We start from the raw sequence: 18,723 nt of genomic DNA on the forward strand, positions 1-18,723 counted from the left end.
TTCTGGGTCCCTCACCCCTTAATTCAGACAGATAATACAGTTGTCTGCACTCATTGCCTATCCTCCAACCTCATTTCTGGCTAGAAGCAGAAAATACGGTAAGAGTCCCTGCCTCTGAGTCTGAAGCAACTTCTTACCAGTGGTTTTCATATGTGCAACGTGGGTATTTTCTGTGTTTCTGGCTTCAGTTTCTAACCTATTTAGGAATCTATCACAGTCTGCCTTTGCTTCCCATCCAGGTCAGGGGCAGTGTACATTTTTTTCTGTGTGAGCCAACCTCCGTCCCAAGAAGCTGTATTTGTCCTTGTCCTTTATAGTCTTCAAGCTTTTCAGATCTGCCTACACACCTGACTCACCTTTTTTGGTCCCAGTTTTCAAAACACAAATATACAAATCAACATAAAAATGTAGCCTAACAATGTTTGGATTAAATCCAATTCAATAATAGAAAAAGCTGAGATATATTGTAATGGGGAAAAAATGGTGGCTTGGAGTCAGACATACTACCATCTATTAATGTGGATCTACCAAATATCCGAGTTACCGCACTGAGTGCCTTATGCACATCACCACAACAGCCCTATCACAGAGGTTTCCATATAGGAACTGGGCCTTTGAGGGCTTATAAACACGCCCAAGATACAGAGCTGCTAAGGGGTGGTTCTAGAATTGAACTCCAGATCTGTCTTTCTGCCTGGGTGCTCTTTTCACCCTGCAACACTCTCTGTCAACAGTGAATCTTCAGATAAACTGAATGTTTTGTTAAATAATGCATTGCCCTGGAATAGTACTTTGAAGTTTATAAAGTCTCATTTGATTTACAGAATAACTCTGTGATGTAAGTGTACTTATCCCTGTTTTCCATGAGAGAAAACTAAGGCTTGGTAAGATTCAGTAACTTAAAAAAAATTAAGTAACTTGCATAATATGATACAACTTATTAATACATTCCAGTATTCATAAACTCAAAATGTCATGCATATATACGATCAAGAACTCTTAAGAGAGGCTGGGCGCAGTAGCTCACATCTGTAATCCCAGCACTTTGGGAGGCTGAGGCAGGTGGATCATCTGAGATCAGGAGTTCAAGACTAGCCTGGCCAACATGGTGAAATCCCATCTCTACTAAAAATACAAAAAATTAGCCGGGCATGGTGGTGGGCACCTGTAATCCCAGCTACTCAGGAGGCTGAGGCAGGAGAATCGCTTGAACCCAGGAGGCGGAGGTTGCAGTGAGTCAAGATCGCGCCATTGCACTCCAGCCTGGGCAACAAGAGCGAAACTCCGTCTCAAAAAAAAAAACAAAACAAAAAAAACAACAACTCTTAAGAGGGACACACTTGTATTGCTCACCCCACTGATGGTAGGCACTGTTTGTTGCTTTGGCCAGATTTGTTGACAACAGTGATCGCCAAAGGGGAAATGTGTATGACACTTTTTTTAGTCCAGATTTCTGCTGCATTTGCTTTGGTTTATACAGACCGTCTATGTAATGCTTGCTTTTCTACCTGATTACGTAGAGTACATTCCATATATGAACATATCAAAGTAAAAATTATATATCTCCCTCACAGGATTGTTTCATATCAGGCAAAAAAAAAAAGTTTCCTCTTTTATGTGCTTTTTTTCACACAGTAATAGTTCTTTGCTCCAGTCTTTATTAGGATCTTAAAGCTAATATCATGCAATGATGATATATTGATGTACTTTGGTTTCAAATACCTTCCCCCATCACCTCCCACCATGGGGAGCAATTTATGCATTTCACTATTTAAATCTTCATTTATACTACTTTTTATTTTCTTCAGGTTTTGTGATGAAGGAACCTGTACAGATAAAGCCAATATTCTGTATGCCTGGGCAAGAAATGCTCCCCCTACCCGGCTCCCCAAAGGTATGTCAGAGCCTCTTGGGTGGTCTTATGTTCAGCTGCTTAATTTCTGTTTCCAAAGTACTTTTCATTATAGTCCTTTCTAACCAGTGTTGACAGTGTTCTGTATTGCTGCTTCACAGTAAAAGTACTTGCATTACCTCTTTTGTATTGAAAAGGTTTCATTTAGATAGTTACTCTTTTTCTGCCTCTCTTTGGTAAGTAGTTTGCCCACACAACAGTTTAGATAAAATTAGAAAACAACCAAGGATACCTCAAGCCACCTTTGACCTAAGGCACATTGGTTCTTGACAGCAGACACATTTCATGAGCCAAGAGAGCTAGGAATTAAATAAATTGCTGTTTCAGCAAAGAATTTTTTACAGTCCTGGAACCTAGGTATCTAATGTGATGCCAGACCTCAGCTGGCTTTCTGACTGCACCTTTAAATTGTACATAGCTTCCAATGTGTGACTGTACTACCAGACTCTCATTTATTACCTGGATATTTCTTAAAGGGTGTGTGTGGGTCTGTTACAGAATAGGTCTGTCCTGGTTCATGGATGATCTCGTGATACACATGCACCTCTCTTTCCTCCCTTACTCATTGCCAGCATCATTAAATGATGTCTGATTTCTTGCACTTCAAATGAGCCTCAGAATTCTCTCCATATGAGGCAGCTGCAACCAAACAAGTTTGAAACTAACAGGGAGGTCTGTCATAGATTTGTTGACATACATTGGTAGAGGAGATTTGTTAAAAAAAAAAAAAGTATACTTCTGCCTGTAAATATTTTCTCTCTAGATTTTTTAAAGCTCACTAGCAAGCTTTATTAACAGTAAGACTAATAAGAATATTCAGATTCCAAAAATTCACTGAGATAATGGACTTCAGTAATCTAGTTGGTAACTGGTTTCCTCAATGACATTTTTGTAGATACCTCTTTTCACAGCAGAAGAAAAGTAATGCCACTTAAATGCTCCTAAGAGGTCAATTTCCTATATTCAATCATAAAATAAAATAAATATGAATATATACAAAACAAAATGGGAGAATGGGTTTATGTATGTCTTTTAAATAATCAATAGAGACAGAATTTTGTTTTGCTCTGTTTCTTTCAAAATGAGTGAATTGTCCTCTTAAAGTGTAAGTGATTACTCTGGTTCTGAAGTGGGAACTATGAGTAGAATTTCATCATAGTTTTGAGGAGATTATAATGACAGATTATATTAGAAATTATCAGTCAATGGTATATTTCAGTTTTCATATAATATAATTTTATATGTTATATGTTATTTCCCTTTGGATTTCATAGAACAGCAATTTGAGATTAACTCCATTTTAGATGCTCATTTCTAATATATTAACTTTTTTGTAAATCTTTAGGTGTTGGATTCAGAGTTGGAGGAGAGACTGGAAGTAAATACTTTGTACTACAGGTACACTATGGGGATATTAGTGCTTTTAGAGGTAAGTTTTGAAGTGCTGGAACTAAGCAAAACTTCTAGTACTATATTGTTTAAAATACATGCACAAACTATTATCTACATCTTAAAAAGAATTGCCCACACCCTCTGCCCACTGGGGGATAACAGCTTTTGTTTCCTTTAATTTGGAACTGTTGAAGGAATGACTTTTATTTTAGAAGTCATTTCTGTTATGCACCTGTGCATCCTACTGTGTTTTCTTTTATGCTGACTTTATAGAGCTCTCTTGCCTTCTAGTGTATTGTTTTATCAGCCTGCTCTTGCTCTTATTAGGAGTGCTGATCATTCCAAGCAACACTGTTGGAAAGCATAGGAAGGTACTGGTTGTTTATATTTATGTTGCTCTGAGCAAGCCACCGAGAGTCTATAGGTTCTGCAATACCAAAGGGGTTCTCAAACACTCAGGCTCATGTCGATTCCTTATCTATCCATACGTGGCACTTCATGAACTCATCCATTGTCCACTGCTGTAAGGCACAGACCCCAGCCACCCTTTAGATAATGCTGAACACTCCCCTAGACACCTGTTGCTCTACCAGTGATCGCTATGCACTTTATTTAAATGCCCCTTTCCTTACTATAGATCGTTAGCATGAGGAAGGGGCCCTGTTCCCAAGGCAACCAAGATCAATGCTTGTTACTCCTGCTGCTGCATTTAGTCAAACTCCAACTGCATTGGGGTTCACACTCTTGTGTTCACAGGTGTAAATATTAAGTAGATTTCTCCTTGTCTTGTTTGCTTTTCTACTATGTCTTGCTGACTTATATATATTATCCTGAATTCTCTAATTTGACAGTATATTTCTAAGTAACCTGATATGTTTCCCTTTCCAAATACATTAGCTATCTCTCCAGCAACTAAGTTTGGAAGTAGATGTCCATCTCTGCCTATGAAATACCCTTTAGGACCTTTGCTAAGAGAGCCCCATGGGGTAGAAAGGACCATAGATTGCCAGCATTCAGAACGAGGACAGTAAATGCAGTCTCCCTCTGGAAAAGGGTGTTGAAAGAATGATTTTATGTCATTGAAAATGTACTATAATCAAATATATTATCAATTAATATATTTATTAATACACTAATAAATATATATAAATTTATATATATATAAATGGACCAGCCTATGAACCTAACTTAGAAATAATATTTATTTTTAGATTAAAAATATGCTTTGAGTTATACACAAATAACTTTTCATTTTTTGGAATAGAACATAATCTTAAACTGTTAACTCTCTATAGTGCTGAGAGAAGGTTTTGCTGAAAACAAAGAAATAAATAATATTTGTGTTTGGGGAACAAAGACAGAGATTATCTGCTCTAAAAATTGACCATGCTGGTTTCAGTAGAACAGACAGATTCTGAGACTGCTGACTTCCAAAGTATTGACAAAGCTTTAATTTCCTCAAAAAAGGCAAGCAGGCCTTTCCAGATCACCACAACTAAAGTAGCTCATCATACTGGCACAGGTTCCCGCAAACCCTAATCTCTACCCTCTATAAAACCCTATACTTCACTTTTCAATCTAATTCCCCTCAGCGTTGTAAGGACCCCTAACAGATACTGCATTGATACTCCAGAGAAAACACATGATATATGCTTGTTTTTAAAAATATGTTACTGTAATAATTTCTTATAAGGAGTTAATTTTGTTTTATAATTTATGTTTAATCTAGGGATAGTAAAAGTACTGATATTTTAATATGTAAACATATAATTATTCTTTGCTGTAAGAGACAGATAAGAAATTTTAACTTTTCAATAGTAATTTTTTATTTTCTCTTAAAAACAGTTTTTCTAAAAGATATATGGGGTAGAAAGATTACTAGTGCTATAATTCATATAACTTATTGTAATATTATTAAAATGTAAGCAAAAATTTCACTCATGTAATTCATTCAGTAGATACTATCAGGTCCCTAAAGCTTATTTAGAGTAGTAAGTAAAAACATGGGAAAATATCAAATCTCACTAAAACAATGAGATATCGTTTTATATTTATTAATTGGGAAGTGGTGGATATTAAATTATCCAGCATTTGGATGAATCTGATGTGCTTTAGGAGGCTTTATAAATTTAGTATGATGTTTTGGAAAGCATTTTTACCATTTCATGTATGTTTAATATATAGTATTAAAGTCTTGTTCTAGGCTTTTGTCCTAAAGAAAGATTTTTTTTCTTAAAAATGCTACTCTATCTACCCAGTTATTCATGCACATGAAAAACTGGAAAGTTCTCAAATGGCCCTCACTAGGACATTGGTTAAATAAATGGTATAACAACAAAAATAGCCAACAATAAGATCAAATACAGACTATATAAAATTCATGTATGCTTACCAGGATTGTCAAGCCCAAGAAAAAAAGGAAATGGTTGATGAATAAGAAAGGTAGGATTGGGTGATTTTTTTTTTCCTTTAAAATGTTATAACATTGCCTTTATAATTACATGTTTAAATTCCACAAATAGAAGCATTTTGTTAACTCCTTCAATACCTTCCAGTTAGTGTACTGCACTCCCACTCACACCTCATGCCAAAAAAAGAATATGAATCTCTATATGCCTGATTTACTATAGGAATGTATTCTGCTTTCAGCAGCTTCTGTATTGTGATCTCATACTTATCTCCAGATGCACCTAGAAGTGGAAAATAATTGTATCATTTTATCTTCTAATTATCAAAAATGCATTAAATATATATGTTATGTACATATTATATATATAAACAAACACACAATTATACACATACATATATAATCACAGCACTGCTTTTGGTGCCATTGTCAGGGAAGATTTTATTTCGTGGTTTTAAAACTATTGGTGATATTTTAAAGTATATAAATTGTAAATCTGAAGCAGAGTAACACTACTAGGACATTATTATATTCTACTGAAAAGTGGGGAAATGTTTGGCTTAAGGGTATGAGCATTTTTCCACACAGGGAATGTTTTAGAGAATTGAGAAACTTAGGATCTTTCTTTAATAAAGCACCAGAAATGAAGGCAAAATATCTTCTAAAAGTTGTGGGAATGTGGTAGAGTATCAGAGAGAGTATAACCTGAAGCCATACCTGGGCATGTTTTAGATAAAGCTTGTCCAAGCTGCAGGCCACAGGACAGCTTTGAATGCGGCCCAACAGAAATTCATAAACTTCTTAAAACATTATGAGATGTTTTTTGCGATTCTTTTTTTTTTTTTTCTTTTAGCTCATCAGCTGTTATTAGTGTTAGTGTATTTTATGTGTGGCCCAAGACAATTCTTCTTCCAATGTGGCCCAGGAAAGCCAAAAGATTGGACCATCCCTGTTTTAGACTGTGATCTTCTTTAGTATGAAAAGATTGGCTGTGATTTTAGAGTGAGTTCTATGGGATTACATAAAATGTTTGCTTTACTTTGTTTTTTTGTTTGTTTGTTTGGTGTTTTGGAAATTACACAGAATGTGAAGCTGTAAAATAATCCTTCAAAAACAAGCAATTGTATTAAATGCCATATCAACCATAGTGTCAAGCCTATACTAGTGCTGGGTATACTAGTCTTCCTGCCTGTAGGAGTTTATTGTATTCTAGTAGGTGAGACAAGCACAAAAGGAGTGTGTTTATAGGCAATAATAATAATGCATACTGGATCTGAAGTCTGCAGAGAGACAGGAGCGTACAAGTATACCTGAAAGTGGAGAGGTATGAAGTCTGGGAAAGGCTTTCCAGAAGTTGGACCCGGAGCAGGGTATGGAAGGGTGATCAGGAGCTCCCAGGCCAGAGCAGGAGGGAAGACAGGTTCCAGACAAAGGTAAAAGTAGATGCAGAGACACGGGAGTGAAACAGCATCTTAGACACAAAGAACTTTGGGTCATCTGACATTGCTGGAATGTGAAATGCATAGGGAAAAGTGGCAAGAAATTAGAAGAGAGGTCAAAGGTGGGGAGCAAGCCATAAAGATCCTTGCTAGGACTTGATTCCTAAAGCACTCAGAATGCTCTTCAGTCAGGCAGTAACCTGACTGGATTTTCATTTCCTAATGCCGCTCAGTCTTGGGCTTGAGTACATGGAAAAGCTACTAGCCTTATGAAGAAAGTATGGGGCCGTAGGTGGCCAGAGTGAGCTAGGATTGCAGCTTAGGAAGGCCAGAATGACTTTTTTTTTAATGTATAGACTTTTAAATTTTCTAAAACTTAATATTCCATAGGAAATAGGATGTACTCTAATTAGAAATGAATGTCCCACGTAGGTGATAGTATGTATGGTACCAGGTTTGGTGACCAAACTCTAAGTCCAGGCAGACTGGTAATGGCACATCCTAGTTTTGTTACCCTCGCTGAGTTTCTAAACCTCTTTGCCCTCCTCATCTGTAAAATGGTATCATAGTGGTATCATAAAGGTACCATACCTTTATATAAATAAAGGTACCTGGTTAAGTAGTCAATAAATGTTAGCTATTATCATTATAGTCCTCATGAAAGGATAAATTTCCCTAAATACAATATTTTGTCTAGTTACACATAATATGAAAAGGACGTGGTTACTTTTCAAAGATGTTGTAGTTTCTCATTATTTTTAGACACAGAACTGTTTTGAGTGTGTCACGTTGCCAGTAGAAGTTTCCTAGTTAAGCTGTGTTTCGTGTTCTCCACAGCAGTTTTTGTTATTCATAGTTCAGCTGTACAAAGATAAACTGCAAGACCAACTTCCTGCCTTTAAGGAAATTAGAATAGTGAGAATTGGGGATTCCTCCAGGTTTCCCTCTCCCCCTTTTTTTGACCAGTTTTTTCAGCAAAATCTTGTTCCGAAGTGAAAATTCTCCTGAGATTGTTGCTGAATGCTGCCACATTTCTTCACGATGTTTTGGCCTAGGGGAATCTTAAGAAAGCTCTCCTCTCATTTTTAGAATTTCTGGCATTAGCTTACTAGTCTCCAACAATAACTCATTTCTCAAATTGAAGATCCTGTGAACTCACCTATTGAAGTTGGAACTGATATTCTTAGAATGAAGGTCAGGGTCTCTTCCCAAATGTATTGCCCTGATTGTCTTTGGATTGTCAAGACTTCCAAACTATAATCCACTTACTGTCATTCAGCTCTTGGCGCATATGGGAAAACTAGCAGATATTATTAACAACAAACAACTCTCTCTCTCTCTCTCTCTCTCTCTCTCTCTCTCTGTCTCTCTCGGCTTGTATCCATGCCTTTCTCACGGCCCTGTATGTACATCTGCATTTTGTACATTTAGTATGTTCCTGGAAGTATAGCCAAAAGTTTCGCTTTCCTTAGAGTGGGTGTTTAATATTTACATTCTAAATTAAGTGAATACAGCCTGGAGATCCTATTTTCAACTCTCCTTTATGTAAGCTCTAAGAAGTTTAATCTCCAAACTTTGGGGATTATATTAGTAAAATCAGATCATAAAGCTCTAGTTAGAACACTCAGAGGATGATTGTTTTCAATAGCCAAATTTTCCAGAATGCTAAGGTTTTAACCCTTTAAGTACTATAATGTTAAAACATCTTGGATAGAAATCATTTTAGAATATATTATGTGTCTTTCCTGGGCACAGTGGCTCACGCCTGTAATCTCAGGAGGCCGAAGCAGGCAGATCACCTGAGGTCAGGAGTTCAAGACCAGCCTGGCCAACATGGTGAAACCCTGTCTCTACTAAAAATACAAAAATTAGCCAGCTGTCGTGGTGTGTGCCTGTAATCCCAGCTACTAGACAGACTGAGGCAGGAAAATCGTTTGAACCCGGGAGGCAGAGGTTGCACTGAGCCATCACACCACTGCACTGCAGCCTGGGTGACAGAGTAAGACTCCATCTCAAAATAAATAAATAATAAATAAATATATATATATATATACACACACACATATATGTATGCGTGTGTGTGTGTGTGTGTATATATATATATATATATAATTGTATATATATATCTGCACTCCAGCCTGGGTGACAGAGTAAGACTCCATCTCAAAATAAATAAATAAATATATATATATTATATATATATAATAAAAAAATAGAGTATATTACATGTCTTAGGAAGTTAAATTAGATGGTACATGTTAAATGCCTGCAGCTGTGCCTGACACAGAACAGACTGGCAATGAATGTTAGTTCTCCTTATCCCCTTCTCCCTTTTCTTCATAACTTTGAGATAGCCTAGTGAATATCAATGATTGTGCTATGATTTCTTTCCAGTTTTTAGGAGTACGTAGAGTTTTTCCATGTAACTGGGCTCATTGCCATCTCCTATCTGTTCTTCTGTATTTTCTGTAGCTTCCTTTGTTGTCAAGCTACCATTGCAACTCATTTTAATTCACACAACGCACTACATGGAGGAAAAGATGAGTAAGAACAAAAGTCTGCCCTCATAGAGTTCCCTGTCCAGTGAGCATAAGTACACTTAAAACAATAACTGTAATAATGCGAGCCAGTACAAAGTTAAGTGCCATGAGAGAGGGGATTGGAAATCAGGCAAGATCACACCTAGTTTAGATGTTTCAAGTTATCAGATTGATATCATATAGGCACCCTTCTTCCTGTTCTAAATTTATGTGTTAGATACAGAATCTAGATGAGTTTCATATTATCAGTTAGATATGGAATCTAGATGAGTTTCATATTATCAGTTAGCATAAATAGACTTTGGCTTGCAGCCCTTATGGGGAACTTTTTAAATAAAAACATGATCATCTGGAAAATGGGGATTAAAAAATACAATAAAAACATGGGAACACTGCAGCCTGGACTTTGTGACCATCAGATTTGATTTTTCCTTGCCCTCTTGCATTATTCCATGCTGGCTGTGATCCACTCGGGTGTGGTTTCTGCAAAGCTTAGTTCCAGACAGGTGGATATTCCTGAACACAGGGTGTGCATCTGTGTATTCACACAAATACACATGTATCCATACAAAGGGTTCCTACCTAACCACAACTGAAAGAGTAGTAGAGTGAAGAGCCAGGAATGGTAATCATGGCAGGAGGACGAGAAAACAGAGGACTCCAGAGGAATTCTGATTCCACTGTGACTCCAGCTGTATCTCTGCCTCTTAGAAGACTACTGCCAGGAAGCTATTAGAAAAAGCTTTGAAATTGTGCGCTCAGGAAAAATCCCTTGCTAATGCATTTTGAACAAGATGGAGCAGAGATCAGTGACAAGGTAACTGTGCTTAAAATTATTTCATTCCACTATAAAGCAGGTTGTTCTGACTTCAGTGTAAGCATCAGAGTGCTCCTGACTTCCTGACACCTAATTGCAGAGAGAGTGGGAAACTGGATCAGATTGCTCCCTGTTGCTTTCCCTGTTGTCTTCTCTCAATCTGCACAAGTAGCTTCCTCCTACCTGCTTTCCAGTGAGATACATTAATCCTGCTTTTACTCACTCCGCTGCGAAGTGCACAATACTATGGGCCAGGATATTTAAGCCTATGTATTTTAGAGTATTTCAGAATACTATCCATATTTAAGAATCTCCCTTGAAATTGCAAATATGGGTGGGAGGTTATTGTTACTGCTCCTCCAACCTCAGCTGACATAGACGTCCAAAAGCAACTGAGTCTCTACAGTGGAAGGGAGACATAAATAGCACCATCTAAGCACTCATCCTAGCCTTCCCTGAATAGGGCCCTGGCATGTACATCAGCCATCAATCTGAATCCCCTTTCCAGAATAGACCATAATGTTAGTTCTTACCATGATCTTTCATTCCAGAGCACATATTGTGTTTCCAAGTTCTCAGCTCCAGAGACAGCAGCCCTGCTGAAACAAGTCTCACCCCTGGGAGATCCAGAAATGTGTCAGAAATATGGTTCCAGGAAGGATACACTTTTACCTCAGTTTTCCTTCTTTATTCTCAAGGCTGTGATACTCATGTCATCTACCAACTCTCCTTTTTTCTCTCCCTGACTCCCATTTCCAATTTCTCTGGTATGCTTTGATGGGGATAGGGACACAAACCTTTACGCAAATGCTTGGGGGCAGATGTGGTCTGGAATTAGGAGCTTTTAATATTTTTGAAAGGTATTCAACTGAATAAATCATGTACTCTATCACCTTTGTGAATCTGGGGCACCATCCCTATGTAGATACACTAATGTTTCTATAACAAATGTTTAAATATTCACACAAAAAGGAATAAAACATAAATATCATCACAGTCATTCAAGTCAGATTTTGCTGCCAAAACTTAATGAGAAAACTTTAGCCTTCCAAAGCTGTTTAGATTTCAGAATTGCAATAAATTCCAGTATTAGAACAAAGAAATTATTTCCTCATATTTGAGTTTTCAGTTAAAATACTAAAAAGGATTGGAGGACTCTGGATGTATCTGCACATTTTCCCTTTAAAATAATCTTCTCTTCTGAACTTTATTTTTCCTCTTTTGGAAAATATAGAAAATTATTAAAAAGAAAAGTTGAAAATCCCTTGTATTACCCCTACTATTGAAAAAATTGATAAAACCCTCTTCAATCATACCCCCCTTTCTCACCTAATTCCTCCCCACCCCAACTATTGCTTATGTCTGCCAACTTTTCATTAGCTTATCTCAGCATTTCTATATGTGGAAGATAAACTAATGTATCAGATATGTGTATATGTACTTTTTTCTTTTTTTTTTTGGACAAGAATTAGATCACATTTCCCACAGATCTGCATCTGTTGTTGTTGTTGCTTTTCACTTAACAGTGTACCCTGGACATATTTCTAAGGTAGCACATGTAAAGCTCTTCCATGATTTATAAAGGCTGCCTAGTATTCTTTTGTGTGGATATACTCTAATGTATGTATCTTATTGTCTATTAAAGATGCTCTGAGTTTTTTTGCTATTATAAGCAATGTTAGAAATGTTTTAGGTAACCATGTATTGCTACTGCAGGGCAGATATCTAGAAATGAGATTTTGGGGTCATGGAGTGTCTAAACCCTAACAGGTTCCACCAAATCGCTCGACAGTTTTTCCAGTTTACAATCCCATATCCTTGGGCAATGAGCAAGTCCCATATCCTTGCCTGCACTAGATGTTTTCACACTTAAAAAATTTTACTCAGTGTTTACTTAAACAAACAGACTCCTTATAATGTTTCATTTAAAAGATAAGAATTAACTGAAAGATCTTAATAGAATTACCTCTAAAGTTATATAGTCTAGATCAGGATTTCTCAAAATCTAATCAGAGGACTGTCTGCACCAGACTGTCCTTGGGGTACTTTTTAAAATGAAAGTTCCTAGTTCAAACTAGGCCTACTGAATCAGATGCACAGAAGGTAGAGCATAGGCAGCCAGAGCTGGCTCAGATAGGCTCACAAGAGCCAATTGGTAATTTGCAGTGTTTTTGTAAGCTGATTGTTAAATATCGCAATCATTAAAAATAAAGGCAAGAAATACTCAAAAATCTTTATTTCCTAATTATCTTACTACATTTTACTATTATCTGTGCACTTGAGGGTATTTGCATCTGTTGTATCTGTGTGGTGGAAATACTACAAAGTGTTATTTTACTGCTAATTTCTTCCTAAAGCAGTGATGTCATGTTGGTAGCTTGAAATTGGCTGTGATGGGAAAATTTACATTGAAATCAGCTGTGGTGGAAAAATTTACACCATGGAAATTGACAAATAGTGCAAGTCAAAGTTCTGTCTATTATTTTGCTGGTTGTCTAGACCTGAGAAAATGATGGAGAGGATGTTGGCAATGTGGATTACTGTAAATACCCCCAAAATTGAGGACATATTCTTCCAGGATTTGCAGACTGTTACCCGTTACACCAAAGATTTTACTGACATCCTTAATGTGCAAGTTCCAACATAGGTCTTTGTTGTTTCACTAAACAAAATATTATTTCACTAAACAAATATTTTTGTTTCACTAAACAAAAATATTAACAAGCATTCTTGTCTGAACTACTTCATGGCAATTACAACCATCAGCGGGCTATAAAAAGTAGAGCAAAAGTCAAGGAAAGAATTGTGTGAGAGTCAACAGCTTATATGGAGTTAATAATGAAAAGTATTGTATATTTTATTATTATTTATAAATTGTTTGCTGCACATTTTTGCCAGTAAAAACTGTAATAAACATATAAACACACCAGTAGTGTGTATTTTTTTCACAGAGCCAATGTATTACTAGAATATCACTGGGCCCAGGATTCTGAAATTTTAACAACCTGCCTCATTGATTTTTATGCAAACTAAACTTTGACAACTGGCGCTCAAATTTTCCTAGCAAGGATTAAAGTCACTCCTGCATTTTTTTCCTGTAAAATAGGTGTGTCAGGGCAATCTCCTGGGGCCTAGGACATGAGCAGAATAATTTGCATTTACCAAAATAAGTTTAATTAAATCTCAATTCTCTTAAGAAAAGGGGAGCTTTGAAAGAAGAAAATGCATTTAATTACTGTCTGGTTATTCTAGCACTTTATTTCATTTAGAAATTCGAAGAATAATTTATTTTCTTAACTTTTTCACAAAATTTGGCATTTGGATTTTAAAATTCTTTAATAGAAGCCACTTACAATGCATATCTGACATTCTCAGAGATCCCCCTCCCCATATACAGGTGCAAAAATGTTCCTTCTTCACACTTGATCTAGATATATCTTTTGGAAGAATGGGCCAAAATAATTTATATTCCTTCATTTTTTTACATTTTTTATTTTAAAGTGGAATATATGTGTTGACAGACACTAGAAATGGAAAGGAAGAGGTCCATGAAACCAAATCTGAAAGAGAAATGATTGGCAAGAAGGTAACATTCACCCTGCACGAAACGCCATGGCCTCTCAGGCCTTTTCAGTTAAGGGGAAGAGGTTGAAATGGGCTGGGAAAGCATGACTTTTTTTTCCTTCTTCTGAAAAGAAAAGGAGTAAGACCAATGGATGTTATGTGTCATGTACTCATTTGTTTATAAAGCACTCGTTTATAAAATCAGAGACAGAGAACAGAGTTCAGAGTGACAGAATGAGAACAGCCTAACTAAAAGGGATCATCAGGCCTCACCCTTCCGTTTTACAGAAATGAAGATCGATGCTCAGAAAGGTTGCATGACTTGCCTAAGGTAGTCCAGTGCTATTAAAAACCAAAACAATTTAATTCATATTGGATTTCTAGTTTGTGTATGTAACAAAGTTCATGCTCTAACTATGTAAAACAAGTAATAGAGTCACTGTTTTTAAAAGTCTTTTGAGCCATAGTTATGAAGTGAAATGAACTCATCCACAGTAGAATTAATATTAATAAAGATCAGAGTGGTTTACTTCATCTCATTTGTGCCTTTTCATTTTCATGTCTGAAGTAATCCATTTCCCTTATCATGTAGAGATATTTCTAAATCAGGTTGCTTGATAATCCCACTGATTTCAGAATTGTAATCGGATATTCTTCACGTTCTTCTCTAACCTTCATTATACACAAGCAGCTTGATGTGAGTCATGTGAATGATTTTAGGACTATTTAGTACCTCCCAAATGATCTGAAAGAAGCCTATTATCCTGCAGTATTTTTTTCTTGCAGCCTCTTCACATAATTGTGAGCTCTCTGATTCTCTAGCTTGCTGCATTTCAACTTTGTTAATCATCTTTAGTATGGAAGACAAATGATCCTCAGTCATCTCATTGATTCCATGGGACACCTGTTTATTTTAATACCTAAATATGGCCATTATGTATCAGGAATTACACTTTCATTCATATGGTTATGAGAAGATATGTAAAGCACTACAGTTATACTTCTTTTTTAAAGAATATATTCAGAATGTTTTTTATCCCTTAAAACGTGGATTTTTTAAAAAGTAATTCAACATTGAGCAGAGCGTAAGTGATGTCTTTTTTGGGAAAAGAAAAGCTTTCCTACATGCAATTTAGTTTTTCAGATTTACATTTAGTTCTTCTAGTTTTTTTGAGAAATCCTTATGCTTTACCGTTATTGATCCCTTTGCGACTCATGTTTTTTTAATCGCTCATAATTATTAACTCATTTTTAAAAGCTGGTCAGAGCTACATAGTCATCATCTAATTAATTCCATTTGAATTAATGGCAAATAGCATTAAATTTTAACCCAAGTAAATTAAGAGGAGAAATAAAGAAGTCACTTGCTCAGTGGCACAGTCTAAAATTAGGAGCTACAATTCTGTTTCAGTGAAATGTAGTTCAGGGCACTCACAACACTAGCCGAGGTTTGTTTTTCACTAACCACTCCCACTCCCACAGGCTTCCTGCCTTTCACGCTGTTCCCCACTGCTCTCTTCATGGCCCTGACATGTTTGTTTATTATGTTCTAGGAATTCTGGGAAAAGAAGGAATCATTAGAAGTGCTGGGATTTGCACATTCCATTTCCCGTTTAGTACTAATTTCTTTTATGTTAATTGACTGTTTTACTTGTAAAACGGAAAGGATACCCTAAATAGATACATGACCTAAAAAAGCATTTGATGAAAACCATTCAAATATAATGTTTAATAATATGGACAGAATATTCTATTAGCAAAATAAAATCAAACCTTCCCTAGACCCAGAAGAGAACCTTCTAGCCTTCCTATTTCTCCCAATAGAAACATTATTCTTTTCATCCAGTTTGGAAACCCTTCACCTTATCTCCATTTCTTCTCATTACATATTAATTATTCTTTTTTCCATCTTTAAAAACTTTCAAAACTCTTTCTTCTCATGGGGTCATCTGTCCTCCCCCACACTTTTCGAGTCTCATTTCTTTGCAAGTACGTCTTATCCTTGTTTCACAATTTAACTGTGATGTACCCCTAATAATAACTGAAAGTAAAGTAAAATCTGGTCAGTAGCCACAGACCCTTCTACACTGACGTTTTGTCTTATAGTATAAAGTCTTGCAAAATTCCAAGGGAATGTTGAGAGAGAATTCAGGTCACTGAAGGGTTTCAGTATTTTTTTCATTAACATAGTAATCATACTTAGCATTTATATACTACTTTTCAATTTAGAAGTGCCTTATGTTACTTTTTTAATCCTCATACTACATTACTACATAAACATATTGAATGACTGAAAAATTAATACTAAATCAAATGTATGAGGTATAATGTTCAAAGTGTATTCCCTAATTAATACCAGGGACTACATGCATACATAATTATATGTAAATTAGATACTTTGGATTTATTTTTTCACCAAAGAACCAAAACACAATACAGAATAGTATTGTAAATAGATTAAGATGATTGGGTTGAAAATGTAGATACTGATTTTAGGTTGACCTTAAAAAATATATAGATTCCTATTAAATTATAGCTTTTGGAGAATATAAACTTTCTGTGTTCCCAACAAAATGGGATAGTTTTGCTGCCAGGTTACCCTCCCTTTGTTTATCATGAGTCTTTAGAGGTTTAAGTAAAACAAAAGAGAGACAACACATTGTTGCACAAAATAGTTGAGAATTCCAATGGGAATGAAAGGAAACCTTTTATATATGTATACATACACACACACACACACACACATTCACACACACACATATATATGAAAACACCCTCAAGACTATTCAAAAATTTATAATAGAGAATTTTATACGAGAAATAGTTTTCAGCTTTATATTTTAAATTGTGTTTAAAAGGACTTTTTAAAATCAAAGCTCTTCAATCCCTTTTCATTTCATGATTTATTTTATCTAGTACTTTCTTTATGGTTTCTAGACTTTTGCAGCTACATTCTGGACTCGGGGAAAAACAGATAATAATTGGGACAACACAAGAGGAAATTCAGATTAACATTTAAAGCGTATATATATATAATGCTATATATATTTTATATCTATAATGCTATGTATATAATGCTATATATATATATCTCAGCTATATAGATATATATATATATGAGGTAAGAAAGTGAAAAGCGGTTAGTAGGCCTTTTGACTAGAAGAAAGAGGAAATAAAAAAGTAAATATTTCTTAGTAACCAAGTATAATATTTAAAACTGCCCAACCAAAGCCCATGAAGCAAGTGAACAAGTTAGTTAAATGTGTCTTTTGGTTTTGGCCAAAAGACAACTCTTTCAGAAGACAAATGAATGTTTAAATATGGTATATACATAAATAGAAAGGTTTAAAATGTAATGCCTCAGGAAGGGGACGTGAGTGGAGGATTTTTGGGTGCTAGTTACATGGGTGTTAGTTTTTTAAGTTTCCTGGATCTGTACTTTCTGATTTGTGCACTTTTCTGTGTATCAGAGTTCAATAAAGAGTTTTAAAGCCAATCAATAATTTTGAAACTTAGCACTGTACTTTAAAAAAATAACTTTATTTATCTAGGATTGGTGGGTTTTATCTTTTAATTTTACTTTCTTAGAAGGATGCCTCTGGAGCATGTTCATAATTTTGAGAGATAAAATGGTATAAATCATAACGTCACTGTAGACTCATATTTTTTTGCATTCATAAAAGATGGAAACAGGAAAGTGCTCTTACATTAGTTGTGCCATAACATCCTCCACACACACAGCAATTATAAAAGCAGGTTGGAGAGCCTGCCTTCCTGCCTTCCATTTGATCTCTTTTGCGAACAGCACAGGCCATCATTTGTGAAAGTCGTCGTCTTGCAGGATGGATAAATGCGTTTTCTCTTCCTTGCCACAAGGCAAATGGAAGCTAGTAATTTCTAGTCCCATAGCAGTGAATACAAAATCAAAAGAAGCTAACTCAATGCAGTGACAGCTTCAAAAGGAATTGTTTTTGAAGATTCTTTTTTCCCATAGTGCTGGTTTATTTAGCACTGAAGCTTGTCTGCCAACCCAGCTTTCAGCAGCCTCCAGGAAAACCTCAGTGTAGCTTGTGTCATGTATTAACAGTCCCCCTATTTCACTTATATTTTGCTAAGCAGATACACATTTGCCATGACAGCTTAAAGTGTCGGTGCTTTTGAATGGAGACTATTTTATCTCAATGTATCTGTAACTGGAGAGTCCTCATGCTCAGGACTGATAACTCAGATTTTGTTTTGAAGGAACTAATTTTTAAAAAAATCTGGTAACTCAGATTTTGTTTTAAAGGAACTAATTTAAAAAAAATTTAATATATGAATTTTCTGGTTAATTTGGATGACCACCATTTTTTTGAGTACTGTTAACTGACTTTAGGACCTGCATTTCTAATCCAGATGGTACAAAAAAAAAAGAGCTGTGTCTTAGCTTCATTAAAACCAGAGTTTCATTCAACGTCTCTAATAGAGCCCAGAGTGAACACAAGATCTGGATCCGCTTTTCCCTCAGTTGGGTTCATTTTTTATTTGCCTCTCATACCTATGTCCCATCTATCTGCAGCAGTTTCAGTTGCACAGAAATGACCTTTTTTATATAACAGCACAGCCCAACTGTATAGAAATATCTTTTTAAAAAAACAACATGGCCCAACTGA

The 18,723-nt window shown here is 35.8% G+C and overlaps 1 protein-coding gene across 16 annotated transcripts in view; it reads left to right on the forward strand.

Moving 5' to 3' along the window:
- PAM (peptidylglycine alpha-amidating monooxygenase) overlaps positions 1–18,723 on the forward strand; it is a 170,374-nt gene that overhangs the window by 61,140 nt on the left and 90,511 nt on the right. For all 16 annotated transcript variants that reach the window (XM_016953561.3, XM_054684497.2, XM_063811453.1 and 13 more), the window contains exons 5-6: positions 1,809–1,894; positions 3,258–3,341. In XM_016953561.3, the coding sequence (XP_016809050.3) occupies positions 1,809–1,894; positions 3,258–3,341 (170 nt within the window). The remainder of the gene's footprint in view (positions 1–1,808; positions 1,895–3,257; positions 3,342–18,723) is intronic.

This window comes from Pan troglodytes, chromosome 4 (assembly GCF_028858775.2).
Source record: "Pan troglodytes isolate AG18354 chromosome 4, NHGRI_mPanTro3-v2.0_pri, whole genome shotgun sequence".
NCBI classification, from domain to species: domain Eukaryota; kingdom Metazoa; phylum Chordata; class Mammalia; order Primates; family Hominidae; genus Pan; species Pan troglodytes.